General features: G+C 43.0%; 1 protein-coding gene across 3 annotated transcripts in view; it reads right to left on the reverse strand.

The window, feature by feature from the left end:
* Positions 1 to 10144: 10144 nt before the first annotated feature.
* GDF9 (growth differentiation factor 9) overlaps positions 10145 to 24341 on the reverse strand; it is a 49826-nt gene continuing 35629 nt past the window's right edge. For 2 of the 3 annotated variants that reach the window (XM_081851083.1, XM_081851084.1), the window contains exons 2-4: positions 18830 to 18942; positions 14190 to 14515; positions 10145 to 12227 (exon numbers count right to left, since the gene is read on the reverse strand). In XM_081851083.1, the coding sequence (XP_081707209.1) occupies positions 11287 to 12227; positions 14190 to 14515; positions 18830 to 18849 (1287 nt within the window). In that variant the 5' untranslated portion in view covers positions 18850 to 18942 and the 3' untranslated portion in view covers positions 10145 to 11286. Of the gene's footprint in view, positions 12228 to 14189; positions 15106 to 18829; positions 18943 to 24341 lie in introns of those variants that run through there. The other variant, XM_081851082.1, reaches the window with a different exon arrangement.

Here is a 24341-nt window from a genome sequence, read left to right on the forward strand (position 1 = left end):
CTTCTGTGCACAAATCCAATTGCACATTTTAAGCACTCCCAACTCTTTGGAAGTTCTTACTCATGAAACAAAGAAAAGACACTTGCTTTTAAAATCCCTATTAGGGTGATAACTTCATTAAGCCAACAAAGATATAGCAAAATATTGTGAAAGTTTCCAGTTCTCCAAACACTTCATCTGGCTCAGAAGCAGGCAACTGGGCACAACTCCCATCAGCCCCAACCAGTATAAATAGTGATCGGAGATAATGCAGGTTTGTAGTCCAGCAACATGTGGAGGGCACAGAGTTTGCTACCCCTGTTGCAGGATGGTAAACAGAGAAAGGCTGGGGGGCGGGGCAGGGCGAAAGCAGCTTATGGCCTTTTCAACTGACACCTGGCTTGAGAGCAGTACATGTGAAAAGGATCTAGGAGTCTTGGTTGACCACAATCTTGACATGAGCCAACAGTGTGACGCGGCAGCTAAAAAGCCAATGCAATTCTGGGCTGCATCAATAGGAGTATTGCATCTAGATCAAGGGAAGTAATAGTGCCACTGTATTCTGCTCTGGTCAGACCTCACCTGGAGTACTGTGTCCAGTTCTGGGCACCACAGTTCAAGAAGGACACTGACAAACTGGAACGTGTCCAGAGGAGGGCAACCAAAATGGTCAAAGGCCTGGAAACGATGCCTTATGAGGAACGGCTAAGGGAGCTGGGCATGTTTAGCCTGGAGAAGAGGAGGTTAAGGGGTGATATGATAGCCATGTTCAAATATATAAAAGGATGTCACATAGAGGAGGGAGAAAGGTTGTTTTCTGCTGCTCCAGAGAAGCGGACACGGAGCAATGGATCCAAACTACAAGAAAGAAGATTCCACCTAAACATTAGGAAGAACTTCCTGACAGTAAGAGCTGTTTGACAGTGGAATTTGCTGCCAAGGAGTGTGGTGGAGTCTCCTTCTTTGGAGGTCTTTAAGCAGAGGCTTGACAACCATATGTCAGGAGTGCTCTGATGGTGTTTCCTGCTTGGCAGGGGGTTGGACTCGATGGCCCTTGTGGTCTCTTCCAACTCATATGATTCTATGATTCTAACTCTGGCTCCGGCCTGGTGGAACGCTCTGCCTCATGAGACCAGGGCCCTGCAGGATCTGATTTCTTTCCGCAGGGCCTGTAAAACAGAGTTGTTCCGCCTGGCCTTTGGCTTGGAGCCAATTTGATTCCCTTCCTCTCTTTCTTTTTTTCTTTCCTTCTCCTCCTGCGTTGAGGCTACATTTTATTTTAATGTTGTAATATTTTAATGTTATATTTTAATTTTGTTGTTAAGTTGTAATCATTCAACTTGCTTTTATTATTGCTTGTAAGCCACTCTGAGCCCGGCCTTGGCTGGGGAGGAAAGGGTATAAATAAAAAATTGTTATTATTATTATTATTATTATTATTATTATTATTATTTTATGGATTCTGCATCTTTTCAAAGGCTTTAGATGGGATCATAGAGAAGCTGACATACATTCAAGTGAGCCTGTGTTAGGTGCTAGTTTCTGGTTGCCCATAGGGATGCCGGGAAGGTGGAACACGCAACGGTTGTGTGTCAATAACTGAAAGCCACTTGTAACCATGGTTTCCCCCTGCCTAGTCTGAAAAAGAGTTCTGTAGAACTTAAAAGCTAGCACACTGCTCTAATATGGTTTTCGGAATTTTTCTTATGGGCCAGCACAGATACCTTTACCTTTTGGGTTGCTTTTTAAATTTATCATTCAGCAGCAAGCAGACAGATCAAGAAAGGTTTGTAAACAGATGCACCCATGAAGCTATTCAAGCAAAGGATGCACAAGTATTTGATACCTCCGATTACCAAGGAAATGGCAACATAGTTGTTCAGCAATGCCAGAAGCTTAAGTAGTACAGTTAATGGTTCATGCCTTGCTTTACAGCCGGTGTGATGTGGCTACCTTTTTTTGGTCTGAGGGCCACATTGATCCTTGTCCCACCTTCCAGGGATCACATGGCAGTGGTGGGTGTGGCCATACCACATTTGCCCACACGTCTTGCAGACACACACACAGAGGCACACAGCTTCCCCTTCTCAGCTGGTCCATGCAGGTCATATGAGGAAGGGGCCTATCACCCTATCAAATATTTGATTTATGACCCAGGGAGGATGCTGGGCTCTGTTCACACTGTCATGATGTTTACTGCCACTGCCTTTTTAGAACTGCCAAAAGCTCAGTCTTGGGAGGGTGGAGATAAAAATTGCTTTGGCTGGATCAGGCAACAGCTTAGGAAGCAGTGGCTCCATTTTGAAAGAAGTGCTAGGCTCTGCTGAAGTTCAAGTGGCACTGTGGAAAAGTATTCTGCTGAAAATGCACAGTGGTCTGTAGGTATCCAAAAGAAAGTGGTTAGAGATGTGAGCATCTCATGGAGGGTGAGGCAGAAGATCTCAGGAACAGCAAAGGGTCTAATGCAGGGGTCAGCAAACTTTTTCAGCAGGGGGCTGGTAAACTGTCCTTGTGGGGGGCTGGACTATGTTTTTTGGGGGGGAAATGAATGAATTCCTATGCCCCACAAATAACCCAGAGATGCATTTTAAATAAAAGGGCACATTCTACTCATGTAAAAACACGCTGATTCCCGGACCATCCGTCGGCCGGATTTAGAAGGCGATTGGGCTGAATCCAGCCCCCGGGCCTTATGTTGCCTACCCATGGTCTAACGGAATCAGTCTAAGACTTGTTGTTCTCAAAATAGCCACAGGCACAAGGCAGCACAAAGGGGAACAAGCCCGAATGATAGTTGTTTGTCCATTTGCAAGGTGAATGAACATTAGCACACTTGGCAAAGCCTATGTTTAAATTTACACGGAACAGGGTGATAAGAGGATGATTACTTGTAAATACAAGCGAGATCTGCAGCTAAGTGCTGCAGTGTGGAGTGTTCCTGTTTGTGGCTGGCTGGGCTAGTACTCTGTACTCTTCCAGTCCATACCATTCCCCATCTCTTCCCTTGACCCCACCTCACCTAAAGATTTAGCAATCCTCCACTGACTTTACTCATGTCTTTTTTGGGCTGTTTTATGGGAGGGCTGCTCCTCCCCCTACAAGCTTTATCTGAAATTTTCTGTCTCCCCCACTCTCAGCAGTCAGCCAGCTTTCTGTGGGCGCTTGAGCATGATTTCATTGGGTTGTTTTAGGGGGTTTCCTCCCCCTTTGTCCCCCCAAACATTGTTTTTACTGCAAACATTGAAGTTGCTTCAAGCTTGCTAATTCCTCGTATGTGTCTATTGCGATTTTGACTACATAAGCAATGGCACTGAGAGAAGTGAATCAGAATTAGAATGCAAGATGATAGATTGACTTGTCATGATAATGGAGCTCATTTTTATCCTGGCTGCTTTCAAGCCAATACAGATCAGCTTAATATCTCAGCTTCAGTTTTAAATGCACTGGTCATCTAGGTCATAGTGTCATCTAGGCAATCATTTCAAAGCATGTTCTTTTGACATTTGATCCTGAGAAAGAGAGGGAGGGAGACCTAATGTCCAAAATAATGCAAAGACAATACTGAAATATCTACCCAACATGTATGAACCATATGTGGGTGAGTGGAGAGGAGGAATAGGGGAAAGCTCACCTCAATGAATCATAACCCTCAAATTCCCAGCTTATTTTTTTTTGAAACTTCTAGCTACTTGAGATATGTGGGGAAATGTACACACACTATTATTGCTAGAAATGAGTCTGCTCCCTCATTCTCCCCATCTGCTTTTCTCCAACGCCCAGGAAAAACTCCTGCAGAAACCTATGCCTCCAGCCATTGCTGCACTACAGGTCCCATCACTCCTGACCATTGGCTACAGTGGCTGGGGCTGATGGGAGATGAAGTTTAATAATATCTGGAGAGCCAAAGGTACCCTACCACCACTTAAAAAACAAGAACCACAAGTATAATACATGCTGCTGCAGCACGTGGGTGTGGGTGTGCTCACCTTACCAAAGGAAGAAGAAAAAGGAACTAGCATGGTTGCTGAAACTGACTACTTTCACCAGCCCACCAAAGTCTCATAGCAAACTTGGGAGAGCAGACTTCAAAAATCAAGCATCTCTCCTGCCTAACGGTTTGAAGGCACACGTTGAAATTATACCACTGCACTGAAGTAAGTTAAGCATCCATTTGTATTGAGAGACTGTACGTAGTCTGCTATGGCCCTCTTTGGAGGAACAGCAGGATGTGTGGCATATGGAAAAGAGCTTATCTACAGTTTGCCTTGACTGGTGCTTCAGCCAGTCATCTCGGCAGATGGATGAGCTATGGATTTAGGATCCCAGCAGACTCTGCATAATGGAGACAGGCCATTTGTCATTAGCTAGTATCAACATTCCAGATAGTACTCCTGAAACAAACACCCTGGCTTTAATCAGCCTTTGCCAATCTGGTGCCTCCCCCTTAGTCCCAACAACATACTTCCTTTCTCTTGCTAACTCTACTTTTAATTATGTGGTTCACCCCCCTTCTAATGCTCTTGGACAAAAAGGTCTCTGCAGCTTGAGGAATGAGATTATCACCCCTCTTATTGTCCATTCCTGGTCACCCAACCACTGCCAGTGTCCTTTCTCTTGGCAGATCAAGATGAGCAGGTGACAGCAAAGGTTGCAAGGTTTTTAGCTGGTCCAATCAGAATAAGATCCACTGTTTGACAATTGATTCAAAACCCTAAAATGTATTTTACATAATTGACTTTTTATTTCTATTCTTTGTATATCGTATTGTTGTTTTATTGCTATGGCCGATGGCTGATGCAAATAAAGATTAATTCTCTGCAGCTTTTATTCCACAATGTGTGTTACGGTCACAATTCAGAGAAATGCACATCTAATTGTGCATGCCCGGTATTCTATTTTTATTTAACAAAATTTATATACCACTTGATTGCACTAAAACCTCCAAGCAGTTTATGGTAGTTTACAGACTCAAGGCAAAACAAAACTGCAGTCACCTGTGCTGCGTGGCAAGCTTAGAGAAGCTTCTAAAAAGCCACTGGAAGTGCAGCACGGAGGGAGAGGGGAGGAAGCAGAAAAATGTTGAATGTTAAAGCCTGTTGAACAGGCTTAAGCCCTTAATTCAGGGATCGGTGAGCAACCTGTGACTTTCCAGGTGTCATCGGACCCCAACTCCCATCAGACCCAGTCAATATGGCCAGTGGTCCAAAGGATGGAAGTTGGGAGAGACCAGGGTCATCTGAAAGACCACAGGTTCCCCACCCTAAAGAAACTCTGAATTCGCACACTTAATATTGCATTGTCTCACCCACTGGATTTATTTCTGTGGTGTTATATTGATAAGCAAGACAGTTGAAGTGTGCTTTTCATATTTTAAGGTTGTATTTTACATTGTAGGGGGTAAACAACAAATCGATCTAAAAGTTGGAAATGGAAATGTACTGGTAAATTTTGCTGGGCAGAGCCGTGGCAGCTTTTGACTCAAAACTTCCAGAATGGTGGTAGCAGCAGAGAATTACAGCTGGAATCCTGCCAAGGCATACTTGGGACTAAACTTCCAAGTAAACATGAGTAAGATGGAGTCGTGCCTGAGTTTCATAGTCATATCCCTCTCCTCCAGGAACCAGAGAAATTAGAAACAAGAGCAGGGCACTCTCAGCAAACTGCATTTCCCAGGATTCTTTGGGGTGAAGCCACTCGAGGTTTCAGCAAAATGTGTTCGGCACGCAGATATACTCAAAGAATGCCCTTAAGGTGCAAAAGGGACGGGTGTGTGTCTTTAAGTCTTGTACAAACGTGTTATAACCAGTCAAGCAATGCTCCTGTCTTCCTGTAAGCAAACACCTTAGAACAAGAGCAATCGCGGGCGGTAAAGTCGCAGGTCGCGTCAGCTCACGGGCCATTTTCAATAGTCTTGCGGCCTTTTAAAGAGTGACGCATTTATGAGGCCATTAGCAATCTGTTAGCCTTTGACGGTGCCAAAACACCACAAACAGGCTAAGCCTCCGTCATTGTTATAAGCCTGCTGCGGACTTTTTGCCTGTCCCAGCCTTTATTCTTAGAAGTTTCTCAGAAATCAACGGACTGGGCTGGACGAGGCGCCCGCCCTCAGGCCGCTGTTTCTTGCAGGTTGAGAAGCCCGGGCGCCCCCCTCGCGCGCCGGATCGGCTGCCGGGGAGGCGACGTGGGCTCGGTGCTCCCTCTGCAGGACTCCAGCGGTAAAGGCGGGAACCCCACATTCACATGCCTAAGGGGGGGGGCCGAGCCCTCTCAGCCGTTTCCCCCCCCCCACCCTCTTCCATATCCAATGCCCTTGAATGGCTCCAGGTAGAGAGTGGAAAGGATACTTATCGCCGCCACACACACCCCTCGCCCCTACCAGCACTTTGACAGCTTCCCCTCAGGTGTGGTAAGTAAGTCCCAACCTTAAGGGAAAGAGTCGCGCACGCTCGACTGGTGGGACCCTCACCCTCAAATGCGCAGGGCAAAACTCACACCAACCCAACCCACCAGCATCACCAAGCAGGGGCATCCAATGCCTCCTCGTTTTGTTTGGGGCGGCGGGAAAGACGAGGAGGGGGGAGAGTTGGCTTATTACATTTCTATCCCCCCCCCAAAAAAAACCCCTTCCTGACTGAGCCAGAACACGAACCAGGTAGGTGAGAAAATGAATGCCTATTTGAAACCCTGGAAAACTGCTGCCAGTTAGTGTAGAAAACACTGATGGACTACTGGTGTGACTCTCTGCAAAGCAGCTTCATGAATGTGGACAGTGGGCATTTATCCCATATACAGATCAGAGGCATATGCTTTGCCCAGTGCTGGATTTACAATATAAGCTAAACAAGCTATAGCTTAAGGCCCCACTCTCTTGGGGCCCCAAAAAAATTAAAGGAAAAAACCCCCTGGATGTACATTTCCAAATTTTAAGATAAAAAACAAAATAAAACCTACATACAGCAACAGTAGCAAATGGCTATTAGGTCCATAAATTACCATATAGCATATATTCAACACCAGAAACAGCAACAATTTGTTGTTGACAAAGGACAGCTGGACATATAAAGGGCCCCATTAACTTCAGTAGCTTAGGGCCTCATCAAACCTAAATCTGGCCCTGCTTGCATCACTGAGTGCTATGCTGTGTTACATATGCTGTTCCACTACTATTATTTTTTTGTCTGTGCAACAACTTGTTATGGTTTACTCACATATGTTTAAAGGAACTTTACAGCTGCAGACGAGAATGGGCATTTCATTTATCTTTGCCATTTTCCTATCCTGCATTAAAATTTGTGTGCAGCACAGTAGCATGAAGGCACCTTTTTTAGCATGTTATGTGATAACTAATATTTGAGGCACATGCATGTCCAAAAAGAGCCAAATATGTGTGTGTGCGCACACACACCTTCGGTACTATTTTAGCTTGGGTGCCCCATGCAGTGGTGGAGCTTCATGCTCTGGCACTGGGGTAGGGGGGAGGCGAGGGGGGGCTGGCAGTGTGTGTGTGTGTGGGGGGGACAGCCGCAATGGCACCCCACCAGGATTGCGCTGCCGGGGGCAGTACACGCCTCCTGAACCTCTCTTCCTTCGCCTGTGTCCTCATGGTCACTGTACATCTTCTCAGCTGCAAGAGTTGTACTATTCTGCATAGAGAACTGGTACTTGTTTACATACTGCTATTCTACACATTTGGGATTAAAAAAACCCCCATTTAGATGGAGACAGATTTAGCAGTCAGGGTCATGGCCACCTGCAGCCATTAGCAGAGCACAAAGGTGAGGAATCAGCCCAACACTGGTTTGCAGCCCAGCACCATAGCATGACTGAGTAAGCATGTAAAGTTGTTCACTTTTAGAGTAAGACTACAGAATTTAGAATTAAAAGGCTCGCAAAAAAGTGTGTCAGGATATCCCCAGCCACCAACATGAAACAGGAGTTGAAGCTCTGAGAGAATTCCCTTTATATTTCCTATCAGCCTGAAACCTTCCCTACATCAATGAAAAAGGGCTTAGGTTTGAGGTTGGCTGCCAGTTCTGAAATTAAATGCTTTATTTATACATAGCTAGGGAAAAATCTAATAGGGAGAATTAATCAAATGGAATATATAACTTGAGTGGATAAACTTTTTCAGCCAGATGTAGGACTAGTCCATGCCCTGCAGGCCCCTTTTGTTAAGGGGTGGGGCTGCCTACCTGTTGATCAGCTGACATCATTATGACATCAGGCAACAACTTCAAAAAGGCCTTTGAAATTATGCAGTCACTCCTGTCAGCGTGGGCCCCATTTTGTTTGGTACACTGGTATACAAAAGAATCTGGGTTTTCAATAACCACACAGCATAAAGAGAATTATGAAATGAGTACACAGATGTGTCCAAGTCAATGGCAAACTTGGGAAATCTGTAAGGGGAAGGAAAGCATTGAATGCTTTAAGCAACAAAAAGGAGGCTTGTTTCATATGTGGTTGGTATGTAAAAGGCAGCCAAATATTGGAGAATGGTGTTGGGGTTAATTGGACAAACATATGAAATGAAGCTAGACCTAGACCCAGGTATATATTTAACTACATTAAATATAATGTCCGAGATGAAAAACATACAGATCTGTATGCCCTCACTATTTTATATGAGAAAACACGGAAAAGTAATTCATGTCTCCGAGACTGAACTACCACAAAAACTTTGAAAGCAATGTTAAATTATCAAATTGATAGTTCTCTTAAAGGGGAGCACTATATAAAGAAGTTGCAGAAATGGATCAGTGATCTGGTAGGCAGGTTTTAGAGGACTGGAGATAAAAATATATCGTTCAAAGTAATAATCTATGTGTCAAGCTTCTGTACGTACACAATGTGCTGCATAATAATTTGCTTATTGGCTTTTTAGAGAAGAAGAAGTCTGGTGAGGTCATATTGGAAGCAAGTTCTTCAGAATAGCAGCAGAAACAACGTATGTACCTACTGTTTAGTAAGGAACACAGCTAAGAACTACCGTATTTTTTGCTCTATAAGACTCTCTTTTTCCCTCCTAAAAAGTAAGGGGAAATGTGTGTGCGTCTTATGGAGCAAATGCAGGCTGCGCAGCTATCAGAAGCCAGAACAGCAAGAGGGATTGCTCCTTTCACTGCACAGCGATCCCTCTTGTTGTTTTGGCTTCTGAGATTCAGAATATTTTTTTTCTTGTTTTCCTCCTCCCCAAACTAGGTGCGTCTTGTGGTCTGGTGTGTCTTATAGAGCAAAAAATATGGGTAATTAACCATCTCTTGTCACAGCGCCCACCTTCATTCTCACAGAGGCCTGCCTATGGTGTTCACTGCAAAAATCTTAGGTAGTCAACAAAGACCTACTTTTTAAAAAATTAGCACTTTTTGTTTCTTTAGCATGGGCAGGAGCACTGAACTTCATAATGTGCACCTCCCAGATCTTGAACAGTTACGGGGCTTAAGCATGCCTTACCTCTCTTTGCTTCCATTTTCCTGTTCACCCCCCAAACCACCAGCATTCCATGTTTCAACTTCCCCAACGACAGATTTAATTGCTCAACGCACAAGCCCTATGCATGCATTCAAAAGAACATGAATTCAAGGGACCATGCATTGTCATAGTGTACCAACTTTCCCTTTGCAGTTAAGCTCTCACACCATTTTTTGTACATGCGAACAAGGCTATAGTAGTCAATCTGAAATTCCAGTTCCTTTAGACCCCCCTGGCAGTGAGGACTGTCTATTGAAAACAATGGCGAAATCCAGGATTTTAGTTTAGCTGCGACTGGGCAGCAATGTGTCTTCTTTGTCCCCCCCCCCCCACTTGCTGCCTCCCTGAACAAAGGGAGAGCAAAGAGGGGGATTTGGTGTTCAGCAGGAACCCCAAAGTTTCCTCTCCATGTAGCTGATGAGTTATAGAGATTTCTTATCTCTTTAAACATCCCATAAGTTATTTGTGTTCTGTTTTTAGTTAGCTAGTTAGTTCACATGTCTGGGGAGTCCCACCCAAGGGTTTAGAAATCACTACCTTGTTTTGGTGTGGCGGCATTTCCCATTTAACTGAGATCGTGAACTTGGGTTGTCAGTGGCCTGTTAAATAAAATGAGTGAATCACAATTATTCCCTGGAAAGAGCAAACAAACAAGCCAAGCTATAACTGCTTCACATTTATTTCCAGCAAGTGTTCAGGTTTACAAATACATTCAGACAGAATTTCAGTTCCTCAACAGAAGAAAGGAATCATTAAAATGCTTTAAGCTAGCTTATCACTGGAAAACCCACCTACTTTTCATTTACAGACACGCTTAACTATTACACTAGAATGTAACTTTGTGTTTTAATTTGTATTTAGGTGAATTTTGTTTCCTGTTCATAAACCAACCAGAATAGAAGACAGCAAGCATTTGAACATTTCTGAATGCCATATTTAACAGAGCTCATCAATCCAATCTGATGTAGGCTCATGGACAAGTTCAACAGATTCCTTCCCAGCGCCCTCCATTCAATTGACAGTAATGTGGGCCACTTCCCACCCTGATCTGTTTGAAAGCACTTCTGTGTAGAACTTAGCAAGAAACTTGCATGAAGTCATGCCTGTGTTCCATGTAGAAAGCTGCATGTATGATCTGCATGCAGGTTACAGGTTACTGCCCACTCAGACGTGTCATCACACTGGATTTTGTCATGTGTTTAGCCACCCTAATAAGGTATTTCCTAGACACACAACTAGGACATTTTTTTTTTTTACAATTACATTCTTTTGTAACATGAGAGCCTTCAAAGTTAAACAAAAGGTTATTCATTGCTTTAAACAAACCTTTACATCTGGTAGTCATCATAATAAAGAACAGGAGCTGTCTCAGACAACCAGTTTCAATCACTAAAAGTACTTATTAAAATTAAGTGATTGAGCAGTTAGCAATAATAAAACCTTCTGCGCCCAAACACTTGTCATAAAATTTCTTCAAAATAAAAAATATTTTCAACATGATTAAAGAAGAACACTACAAAAGTGCCATGAAAGGACAGGCATTCTACTTTTTTGCTTATCTAGAGAAACAGCGCTTCCACTCTCCCCCTAGCCAAAACATTTCACAATTCATGTCTTCCCTCCCCCCCCCACTTTGAAGAAAGAAAAAAGATAACAAGGAAACCTCCTTATACCCATACTTTGCCTCTTTCAAATCAGAGGGGGCTAATGAAATGCTGTCCTGAAAATACCTGCCTCAGTACTCCATTCTAAGTCTCTTTTTTTTTTTAACCAACAGGTTACTTTCCTTCTACTGTTAAGGGAAAATATCACATTATTAATAAATCAGCACTGGCTTTATTGGCAAGTGCACTTGGTAGCAATCATATCTGCATATTCTTTGTACACAATTGATCCATCAGGCTCTACCTCCAAGACACTCAGGGGGCTGTATTCAGCAGGAATGCAGGAGGGCCTGGGGACAGAGGGGTTTATTTTTTCATGTATGAAGTTCTGTATCATCGAGTGCATAGGAGAACTATAGCGATGCCTAAGTACTCTTGGACAGTCACCTTTGCAATAGTGAGGATTGTATCTGTGTGGTGCAATTATCCAATTGTCCCAGCCCAGCTGGCTGAATTTCAGCCTGAAGTTGTGAAGCTTACAGTCATTTTGTGGGAAAAGAAACTGTTCGTAGTACTTACGTAAGTTGTCCATGGAAACTGATATGTTTTCCTCTTGCCCGTCTCCATCTCTTCGGTGACGAGGCTTTCTTGCGCTCTGTTTGAGGTCTTTTCCTGCCTCTCCTCCGAGACCTGCAAAAGGACCCCTTTCCAGCCTGGCTCGCATGGAGTTCCTTCTCTTGTGCTTGAGAAAATCCCATGTAGGATGAGCTTGCTCACTGGTGTCATTGAGGTACAGGAGAAGAGAAAGCGATGCCCGTGTCATATTAAAGGGATCCTGTTTGGAGTTGGAGGGCTGGTCATTCGGGCAAACAATATTCACAGCCGTGTAAACGCTTCTATTGTTAGAGGCTATCAGAGGCCAGATAAAAGAGGTCACATCAATCTCAGCCCGCTTGCGTCCAAGTTCAAAATGGAAAGTCGTGGCATGTTCAATATTGGGGTGTGCGTGGCCAGAGCCACCATCCGCCTTTACAACTAGATTACCTGTACACATAACAGCCCACGATTTAGGAAATGGCTTATCAAATGAGTAGAGTAAGACCGACTTGACTAAGTGCTCCAAAGCAGTAACATGGCCCAAGCTGAAGAGGAAGTCTGGTGAACGAAGGTCTCCTGCCAAAAGAAAGAAAAAACACTTTGTACCAATGATAGCAATTTATTTGTAATATTATGTTATTTAAGCAGCAACTCCAGCTTTCCCATAGCATTATAAGTATTAAGGAAGATTTCAATTGTGTGCCTTACTCTAAAGATGCAGTTATTCCTAGAGCAACCCCAGAATGTTTTAGAGGGGCCAAAACCCTGCATTTCTTTCTCTTGACTTTTCAGGTCTGTTCGACTTCCAAAAAGTTCAGAAACAAAGATGCAGCTTCCAGTTGGCTGTAGGAAGCTCCTGCAGCCAATCAGAAGCCACATCGGATGTTTGGGTTCCAAAGAACATTCACAAACTGGAACACTAACTTACAGGTTTGCAGCGTTTGGGGGCCAAAATGTTCAACTTGCAAGGTGTTCGGGATCCAAGGTACAACTAATAGGCTTGGATCCTAACTAGGGCTCAATTGTTAAAGCTTTGTAAAGGTACCCCTGCCCGTACGGGCCAGTCTTGACAGACTCTAGGGTTGTGCGCTCATCTCACTCTAGAGGCCGGGAGCCAGCGCTGTCTGCAGACACTTCCGGGCCACGTGGCCAGCGTGACGAAGCTGCTCTGGCGAGCCAGAGCAGCACATGGAAACGCCGTTTACCTTCCCACTAGTAAGTGATCCCTATTTATCTACTTGCACCCGGCAGTGCTTTCGAACTGCTAGGTTGGCAGGCGCTGGGACCGAGCAACGGGAGCGCACCCCACCGCGGGGATTCGAACCGCTGACCATGCGATCGGCAAGTCCTAGGCACTGAGGTTTTACCCACAGCGCCACCCGCGTCCCTCAATTGTTACAAATTATTAAATCCAAACAGTGCTAAACAGATCTATATAAATGCCACCAAAATTATTATATTTATTTATATCCCTCCTTTTTCCACTAACAGGGACTCAAGGCAGCTTACAGCTAAAGTATAAACAGCTAAAAACATAGGGAAAAAAGCAATCATTAAACAATTGAATGCACACACAAATAAAACATACATATCATTCCAATAAAAACATCACAGCTCAATCCCTTTTCTTAAAAATGGGCAGTTCCCAAAAGCTTGTTGCAACAAAAAAGCCTTCACTTGCCAGCATAAGGACAACAAGGAAGGAGCCAGTCTAATTTCTCTAGGAAGGGAGTTGTAAAGTTTGGGAGCAGCCACCACAAAAGACCTCTTCCTGTGTCCCAAGCATGCTTGTGAGGATGGTGGGACCAAGAGAAGGGCCTCCCCTGAAGATCTAAGAGCTCAGGCAGGTTCGCTTGAGAAATATGGTCTTTTGGTTGGCCTGGACTGAATCCACATAGGACTTGATATGTGACAACCAGCACTTTGAATTGTGCCCAGAAGCAGCCATATGCTCCCTATAACCAGTGCGTCATCAGTCTGGCTACAGCTCTTTGAGCAAGTTGGAGCTTCTAAGCACTTTTCAAAGGCAGCTCCATGAAGAGCACATTACAGTAATCCAAACTGTGGCCAGATGACCAGACCCATTCCGAGCTTTCTGCCAAAATTAAGACTGGCTTTATTACAATCCCCACTTGGCCTGTCCCACAAATAATTAAACAAAACTCATACAGTTTTGGATATACATCCAATAGTAACATTAGAAATCCCGTAATAGAAATCCAGCATGAAGATACACATTAGAAAAGGATAAATTCCCATTACTACATGCTTGGAAACATGAACTACTCATAGAGAAGATCCATGTGAGCTTGACCAGAGAGCTTATTAACCTCTAAAGGTTGCATACCTGCACAGACACAAATACAAGACCAATAAATTGTATTTTTTTTTTGTACCTTTATAAGAAGAACAGTATAGGATGGGATAATAATAACAAATCTACAGATGGGATAATAATTCAACCCCAAAACACCAAGTGTGTGTATGTGAGGGTTTTTTTGGGGGGGGGGCATTGTCATCAAATATCTCCTCACTTACCTTTTGTTTGTCCTATGGTGAGGTGCTTCCCTTCAGCACATGGAGTTAAGAGTCGGACTGTGTTATAGAGATGGTTTATCTTTGGGAATCCTTCTTTGGTAGTAGACCTTTTATAAAGCCTCTTCATGTATCTCAGGGCTTTGGAATCCAGTCGTGGTCCTGGCACACAATCTCCCAACTCCTGCTGATGGTGGTCAGACAATATCTTGGAAGGAGTAGGCAACTGGCCATAGCCATTTTCTGCATCTGGACAAAATAACAACACTGGAGGCAGCTCAGAGGCTTCTGACACCAGCGATGTCTGAGATCCCCCTTCATCCTTGGGACTGAGGGAACACAAGACGCCATAAAAAAGTAGCCTTAGAGACCACAGACAAACAAGTACTTCCCCAAAAATCTTCATGATGGGGATTTGTCGAAGCAAAGAAACCACCCTTTCCACATGCAGGTCTGGTCAGTCAGTTCTGGTCTGGTCAGTTCTGGTTTCTTAAATAATATCCAGGTGTAATTCCTTTCTAACAAGGCATTAAAGGAAAAAACATACACCTGATGAGATAATCCAGTTTACTGATCATCTTAATACTCCACCGTGTGTCTCTGCTTGTGAAATTGATTGCTAAGCCAGGTCTTCTCCACTCCAAGGCTTAACTAAGCTAACTAGGTAAGTATAGCAAATGCTGTAAACCCAAGCACACCTACCTGGAAATAAGGCTGCAGGCCCTATATATACTTAGCTGGAAGTAACCTCAGTTGAACTAAATAAGGATTACTACAAAGTAGACTTGCATAGATTGTACTGTTTTGCTTGCTCCAAATTAACTAAATTGTACCTCATTCTGGAAATGTGCTTAGTTTTAGTACTGTAGTTGCAACATTTCATTGTACAGTGGTACCTCGGGTTAAGTACTTAATTCGTTCCGGAGGTCCATTCTTAACAACTCACTGGGGTAGGCGGGGACCTCCAGGTATCCCACCTGAGGGAAGGCAAAGCCTATGCTGATGGGGCCACTCCAGATCCAGGGCTGCACGCGTCCACGCAAAGGGCGCCCCCCGTTTTAAGCGGGGAGCGGTCATTTCAGAGCACAAAATTACTTAACTGCACCACTGTATGGGACGCTGCTCTTGAAGACCCTCTGACTTTCAGAGGTTTCTTGTGAAGTTTGAGCAGAAAGCCACCACATATAAAGGCATCTTTACTCTAGTGTAGTTCCCAATGTGTTCTACGGTGCTTACAAGTAATTGTGCATCAGATTAGTTTGGGGATTTTATGACTGCTTATTATTCTGTTTTGTTGAAAGTATATAGTTTGTTTTTATTGGTTTGTAGCCATTATCAAATGTTGATTCGAATATATGAGTAAAAGCAGTGGTTTTTTTTCAGGGGTGCTCAAGGATACACAGTACTGGCACCTCTTTTTTGTTGTTAAAAAGTGTGGCACTTACTGTAACAACTTCATGGTGAGTACCGGCACCTATTTTTCTAGGGGGAAAAGCACTGAGTAGAAGCACAGTAAAAGTATTAAAAACAAACAAACCTGGATTGGAGCTGTGCAGCTTGAATTCATGTCTGTCCAATCAGAAGTCAGCCACATTGTATTCTGTGGGACTTGTTCAAAAGTAATTGTTCATAGGATTGCAACCTCTGAGTTGGATCACTTGATTCATAAAGCCTTATGCAACCAAGAACGCCAATACTTCCAAGAACTGCTGCTTCCTGTATTAATCTACATAAACCCTGGGATTGTCATCAGAAACCATATTTAATTTTTTAAATGAATTTGAATAATATTTTTACAATCTGCAAACTTTTCTTTGTGTGCCTCCTCTGAAAGAGGTTGCTTGAGTTCTCCAGTTGAGAGGGGACCACAGATTTCAACCACTGATTTCTGAAGCAGACGTGCAGATTAGGTTTGGACAAATCTGTCAATTTTGGCTTATCTCAGTTTCTCATTTTTCCTGTCTATAATTCAGTTTGCCACATTTCCATATCAGTTTGCAGGTTTGTGTTTTGTTTTGTTTTGTTAAAATCAGGATTTTAATGATCTTTGTACCCTAATGTTTCAGTATGCGGTCTTGACTAAAATACATGTTTGCAATCAATTTTCTGTAACATTATACATTTTTGTGTGTTATTTTCATATATATATATATATATATATATATATATATATATATATATGCACATTTTTATAAACATCATCCCTCAGTATAAATATTTTTGAACATATTTTTGATTAGAGAACTGCACTGCAAAATTCAAGAAATGTGAATTTCAAAGAATAACTATTTCAGCCTAAGCATTGTTTTGGAAGGTGTGAAATAAATAGATAGGTTTGCACTGAGCTGCAAAACAAAACAAAACAAATTTATTTCTCATTGTTACTGAAGATATTGGCAGAATTAGATTTTCACATAATAGTTGTAGTGTTAGCATTAAATAGCTTTGCCTATGTTGTTGATCATTGTCCCATAAATGACTTCAGTGCAGTTTGTTGATATGAATATACTTATGCCAATGTAGCATTAATCATTGCAGGGATAACAGAATTATAGAGCTAGGAAGGATCTTGGGGTTCATCTAGTCCAAACCTGCTGAACACAGATCCTGCATTGTGCAGGTGCACCTTCTTGCCACCAGGGGACGCTGTAGTAACTGTAGGAACATTCACTTTGGAATGCAAATACAAAGTGTTTCTAAGGATGCTGCAACCTTAAGGGCTTTTCTGGATATTCCGATGCATTACAAATATCTGTAAATTACCCGTTTATTAAAGAGGATCCAGAGAAATTCATCAAGGTAGTTCTGTTGCAAAGATAACATTTTCCCCAACCCTCTGTTTTGTTTCAGAGGACCTTTCCAGGAAATGTTTAAATTTTTCACTTTGTTTGTAAATACAGTGCTTGTGTTCACAAAGATCCACAAGTAGGTTAGCCTGAGTAACCTCTGAAGGATGGATTGCTTTGCTGCAGGGTAACAGATATACAATGCTTTAAAATGGGGGAGATGCAGTAGCAAGGGGGATCACTTCTCTTCTTTTACTAATATGAATCCTAAAGATAAATAGAAGAAAGAAGATTTTTTAAAATGGCAGGGCACTGTTCTGGTGGAGGAGTGAGAAATGGTAGTTCTATTGAATGTCGCCACTTTTTTTTTTAATGCTCCCCCTTTTCTTTTTCAGCATGGTGTTAGATCTATAAATATGTTTGAAAACAGAAATAAACCAAAAACATTTTAAAGACTGCAACATGGAGTGGGCATGAGAAGAGGGAGTACTGTTACTCACAGATGCTACCCAGGTAAAGGTAAAAAGGTAAAGGACCCCTGGACGGTTAAGTCCAGTTAAAGGAGTCTAGGGGGTTGCTGTGCTCATCTTGCTTTCGGGCCGAGGGAGACAGTATTTGTCCTCAGACAGCTTTCCAAGTCATGTGGCCAGCATGACCAAACTGCTTCTGGCACAACGGGGCACCGTGACAAAAACCAGAGCGCATGGAAATGTCATTTCCCTTCCCGCCATAGCAGTACCTATTTATCTACTTGCACTGGTGTGCTTTTGAACTGCTAGGTTGGCAGGAGCTGGGACAGAGTGCGACAGGGTGAGCTCCCATTGCCAGGTTCCTTTACTTTCTTATTGGCATCCCAGGCATGACTGTAACTAACAAATTATATGAGGCTCTTCTTGAGGGTGCACCAGTGAAATTTCTCTATTGGCAAACATACACACCAAACCAAAAAACTCCAGCTGTTTTCAGACTTTGAAAAAGTACAGCTGCTTTCAGAATTTGGATCATAGTGAAATTTGAATTCCACAAGGAGAGTTTGCCCGGCAACGAGGTGATGCAGGGTGGAATACAGATGTCTAGCTTTGTAGTTAATAGATCCACCATATGCAAAAACAATAAATAAAAACTGTTCATGAATTGCAGCCTGCAGTGAGCTGCTACTTAAAATGGCCTTCTAATAATAGTGTAAGAAGAAGCTGGGAGAGTATGGGCACATGCAAATTGAACATTTGCCACCATGAAGAAAGTCTAGACCCTTTGTGGATTAAACCAAAATATGAAGAGCATGAGCTCAGTTCACTTTTAATTGGAAGGCTCCTTAAAGGTACAAATGCCCTAGTAATGACTGGTTAAGTCCAGTCAAAAGCGACTATGGGGCTGCAGCACTCATGTGACTTCAGGCCGAGGCAGCCAGCGTTTGTCCACAGACAGCTTTCTGGGTCATGTGGCCAGCATGACTAAACTGCTTCTGGCACAACGGAATACCATGATGGAAACCAGAGTGCACGGAAACACTGTTTACCTTCCCGCCGCAGTGGTACCTATTTATCTATTTGCACTAGTGTGTTTTCGAACTGTGAGGTTGGCAGGAGCTGGGACAAAGCAACAGTAGCTCACCACATCGTGGGGATTTGAACCACTGACCTTCTGACTGGCAAGCTCAAGAGGCTCAGTTGTTTAGACCACAGCTCCACCCACGGTACCCAGGTACACCCACAAACACATCCCTGTTCTTGCATAATTACTAAGGACTTGCTAGTGGTGGTGATGAGGAACTACATTCTCCTGGAGACAACACAATGACATTTAAGTACCTGCTGGGAATTATTATTACCTTTTCTAAATTTCTCTATCACTTACCCCAAAATACCCTGGGCCATGTCCAGAGTGCTGCATGAAGTTTAACAACAGAAGTGCTCTTCAAGGATTGACATCTCGACCCACGTTCCAGGTAAGTACCAACTGTATGATTTCTGAATGGAAAAAGAAGGGAGGTGTTTTGAAAAGCCTGGAGAAAAGCTATTCTTCCCACCCTGTTCTCTGGTCTGCTAAGTAAGACCATGCAGTCTACCCGTGATAAGTCTCTTCACTGGCAGAACCCCATCTTTGGAACTGCCTCCCCAAGGAGATGTGTATGGCCTCGTCACTGCTGGTTTTCAGGAGAATTTTGAGGATGCTTTTATCCCAGCTCACATTTCATTAATGTGCTGTGCTTGAAAGCATTTGGCTGCTGGTGGTTTAAATTAATGGTTTTGAACAGTAATCTGTTGTTTTTATTGTGCTTCTGATGTTTTATGACTTTTAAAATTTCCTTTTATAGGCTGTCTTGTGAGGGCACTGTGCCCTGAAAGACAAGCCAGGAATTAATTTACATTTCCCTCCTCCCCGTTTTGCTTCTGCAGAATAATACATAAAATAACCCCCTTTCCTTGTCAGTTGTAACTTGCTAAAAATGTCACTCCTTTCCTAAGTTTCTTCCCTCGTTATTTCCAAGAAAGAGGCTTGTGTTCTGGGATGGCTTAATTACTGTTGTTGTTGTTGTTTAGTCATTTAGTTGTGTCCAACTCTTCATGACCCCATGGACCAGAGCATACCCGGCACTCCTGTCTTCCACTGCCTCCCGCAGCTTGGTCAAACTCATGCTGGTAGCTTTGAGAACACTGTCCAACCATCTCATCCTCTGTCATCCCCTTCTCCTTGTGCCCTCCATCTTTCCCAACATCAGGGTCTTTTCCAGGGAGTCTTCTCTTCTCATGAGGTGGCCAAAGTATTGGAGCCTCAGCTTCAGGATCTGTCCTTCCAGCTAGGGATTCATCCAGTCCAGCCTTTTGCATGATGAATTCTGCATATAAGTTAAATAAGCAGGGGGACAATATACAGCCTTGTCGTACTTCTTTCCCAATTTTGAACCAATCAGTTGTTCCATATCCAGTTCCAACTGTAGCTTCTTGTCCCACATAGAGATTTCTCAGGAGACAGATGAGGTGATCAGGCACTCCCATTTCTTTAAGAACTTGCCATAGTTTGCTGTGGTCAAAGGCTTTTGCATAGTCAATGAAGCAGAAATAGATGTCTTTCTGGAACTCTCTAGCTTTCTCCATAATCCAGCACATGTTTGCAATTTGGTCTCTGGTTTCTCTGGCCCTTCGAAATCCAGCTTGCACTTCTGGGAGTTCTTGGTCCACATACTGCTTAAGCCTGCCTTGTAGAATTTTAAGCATAACCTTGCTAGCTTGTGAAATGAGCACAATTGTGCTGTAGTTAAAGCATTGTTTGGCATTGCCCTTCTTTGGGATTGGGATATAGACTGATCTTCTCCAATCCTCTGGCCACTGCTGAGTTTTCCAAACTTGCTGGCATATTGAGTGTAGCACCTTGACAGCATCATCTTTTAAAATTTTAAATAGTTTGGCTGGAATATCATCACTTCCACTGGCCTTGTTATTAGCAGTGCTTTCTAAGGCCCATTTGACTTCACTCTCCAGGATGTCTGGCTCAGGGTCAGCAACCACACTACCTGGGGTGTATGAGATATCCATATCTTTCTGGTATAATTCCTCTATGTATTCTTGCCACCTCTTCTTGATGTCTTCTGCTTCTGTTAGGTCCTTACCACTTTTCTCCTTTATTATGGTAATCTTTGTATGAAAAGTTCATTTTATATCTCCAGTTTTCTTGAACAGAGCTCTGGTTTTTCCCATTCTATTGTTTTCCTCTATTTCTTTGCATTGCAAAGGCCCTCTTGTCTCTCCTTGCTATTCTTTGGAAATCTGCATTCAGTTTCCTGTATCTTACACTATCTCCCTTGCATTTTGCTTGCCTTCTCTCCCCCGCTATTTGTAAGGCCTCGTTGGACAGCCACTTCGCTTTCTTGCATTTCCTTTTCATTGGGATGGTTTTCGTTGCTGCCTCATGTATGTTGCGAGCCTCCATCCATAGTTCTTCAGGCACTCTGTCCACCAAATCTAAATCCTTAAACCTGTTCCTCACTTCCATTGTGTATTCATAAGGGATTTGATTTAGATTGTCTCTTACTGGCCCAGTTGTTTTCCCTACTTTCTTCAATTTAAGCTCAGGATTATATTTGGCAAATTGAATGCCCCTGCAACCCCCCAAAAGGTGGCAGAACAACTTCTATCTATGGATTTTTTTCACAGCTGATTTAATTAGGAAACCTGGAAAAGGGTATTGCTTCTGTATTTGAAAATTTGTGTGTAATAAAGCAACAGCTGTCAGCCCAATTTCTCATACCAAAACATTTTTCTCCCCAGTTCTGCTTTCTGGAAGGTTGATAGTTGCTACCCTAACATGGCTGTTCTGACTTCAGTATAGGGATGTGTGAATCTGTCCATTTCGGTTTCTCACTATTCAAATCTTAAAGTCAGTCCTCCCCATTTCCACATGGTTTCATTGGGAATTTGGGTTCTTTTTTAAAAAATCCTCCAGCACCTTACTGCAAACCAAATTTTCCTAATACACACAGGTATGCGAACACTCACCATATGAAACTCCAGAAAACCTGGAGACAAACTTTGTCTTTGCGATTACTGGATTGCTTAGTGACTGTGCTGTGTTATGCAGTCAAAGCTGTCAAGGGATAAACAGCTTTACTGATTATAGTAACAGACTCTGGTCATCCTTATTTGTTTCCAGTAACTGAACTATCTGCAGATGTTGGTCAGGAGCCTGAGCATAGGGGCAAAGTTGGTGACCAGGCTGTGGGCTAGTAAAGTTCACTGAGCATTTTTTTCTAAGGCAAAGTGACTGGTGCGACTCAAAGGGGGTGTCAGTCTAGTGGAGCAGATGGAGATGGGGAGAGGGAGAGACTGGGCTGATCCATTCTTCCTCTTGTCCCACGGTTTTTGCCAAGGGAAAACTGCTCTTCAGTGCTCAGTTGAAGCAAACACATCAGGTTTTCTACAGATTTCCGTTTGTTCCAATGTAGAGCTAAAGAGTGGGCTTTCCTTGGGAAAGAGCAGAGCAAGGGGGAAACCTCTCAGCCTCATGCTTTCTAGGCAAGCGGAAGTGTGAACAAGCTGTGTCAGGCAGATCTAGACTGCAGGGAAGCAGTGTGTCCCTGACCTTTCCATAGCGAGATAGCACAGGACTGATGCTACACACACCCAGGAAGGGATGTCTATGGCTCTAAACCAGTCACAGCCTAAGGGATCCCTAAAGCAACGAGGTGAGATGAGGAAGTTCTGCACTTCTTTTGTCCTTTTGCATTGGCCAAATATTTATCTGTAGCATATATTTTATCTATTAGAATATTAAAATGTTATTTTTATGTTTTGGTAACCCAGAATTGAGCGTTTTCCTTTAGCTCTACCTTTTTGAATTTGTTAAGGAGAGTGGAAATTGTTATGTACTAAAGTTCTCACCCTGGGCCAGCAAGGGGATACTGTAGATAGTTATGCAAATGAAGGATCGCAAGTGACGTTCAGTGATTGGATAGTTTGTATGCAAATGAAGGATCGAAAGTGACATTCAGTGATTGGATAGTTTTAGAAAGTTTTTACAGTAATAAGGTACTGGATCTCTATATAAGCAGGCTGACTGAGGCCTTCAGTTCAGTTCTGTTCCAGCTTACAAATAAAGAGCTGCTTTGGAGAAATCGCTGTGTCTTCTGCTATGTCAACCCACAACTTAACAGAACTTGCTGCCCCCCACCCCCCACATTTTCTTTCTCTTCATAGGTAAGCCTCTGAAATACTAGTTTACAGGGTCGTCTTATGAAAATTCAAACTGCTGCAAACGTTATCTGTTGAGCGCTTTCCTTCCCATTAGTTACTGCATTCCTTAACATTCCACTGACCTCATGAGATCTACTTTCTTTTGCTAATGAAAGGGAATGGCACTGTTGCAAAAGTAGCTTTTCATTTCCCCCCCTCCTAACTGCAAGGCTTTATGGGCAATCTGCACAAGGCAGTAATTTACTTTCTTGTTAGGGCACTTAAGAAGGGTCATAAGTGTGCCCTATGCAAGAACCAAAAGACACTGTTGCAACAGGTAAGAAAGTGGGGGCAGGCAAGGTTAGCAGTGATAATGCCACCTGTTGCATCCTTTCCTTTGAGTCAAATTCTGAGCCACTTAAGCCAGGGATTTGCTGAGCTCTCCCTAGACAAGAAACAGTCCATTCATATGCCAGGCTGTCAGCAGAGCCTGCTTGCCATAATACTCATTGAGTGGTGAAGGTTTGATTCTTATCACTAAACATTCCTTCCTGCAACTTCAAGTCATATGCAGCTCAGTGGAAAAGTCTAGTGGGGACAGGCAGATTGTGATTCTGCCTGCAAAGATGCCCATTACTACAAGGAAAATTGGGGCATGCCCTACGTGAGGATTTGGTTTAGAAGATGATCTGTAGTTTCAAAATCTTTAGACAAAAGTTCTCAAGCTGTATTCTTTGAACCATGCAGCATTATACTGACATTAGAGGTTGTTCTAGGAGGGTGGCATGTATTAGTTAAATCCTCAAACCACAATGGAAAGATAATAAAATCCAAAGATTAAAAATATAAAGACAGGCCATGGTTATAATCAAATCCAGAGATTAAAACATATAACCCAATCCACTTGCCGGTGTCCTTGCAGATGTTTATGTTAAGAGAGGGTGTGCATCCACGAGCAAATGCAACACTTTTTGGCCCTATGGGTGAAGTGTTTAGGATGTTATAGTAACCTCACTGCGTCAGTGTTTCTCAAAATGTATAAAGCTGTACACCTTAGCTTACTCTGTATTCTCACATCAACCTAGAAAACTCACTGGGTGCACTCACCAGCATCAGCCCCTTATTTGATTTGTTTAGTGCACTACACTATTTTTTTTTTTAATGTGGATTTTTATTCTCTGTGTTTGGTATTATCCTTAACACAGTGGCTATGAGTAACCTAAGGCTGCAAGGCTCTTTTAAAGCACGGGGGGCCAGATCTGGCCCAATCGCCTTCTAAATCCGGCCCGTGGATGGTTCGGGAATCAGCGTGTTTTTACATGAGTAGAATGTGTCATTTTATTTAAAAAACATCTCTGGGTTATTTGTGGGACCTGCCTGGTGTTTTTACATGAGTAGAATGTGTGCTTTTATTTAAAATGCATCTCTGGGTTATTTGTGGGGCATAGGAATTCATTTATTTCCCCCCCAAAAAATATAGTCCGGCCCCCACAAGGTCTGAGGGACAGTGGACTGGCCACCTGCTGAAAAAGTTTGCTGACCCTTGATCAGGTTTGTGGAGCTGCTTGCTTGTGAAGCTCTGCCAGACTTCCTCTTTTTTAAACTGGAGGCAGATACGGTACTCCATTTATTCCAGTCAGCTTTAAAAGTATGAACTGTGTTTTACAGTGCAATATTATACCTGTCAGTTTAAGAACTAT

This window comes from Podarcis erhardii (genome assembly GCF_964252035.2).
Source record: "Podarcis erhardii genome assembly, chromosome: 2".
NCBI classification, from domain to species: Eukaryota; Metazoa; Chordata; class Lepidosauria; order Squamata; family Lacertidae; genus Podarcis; species Podarcis erhardii.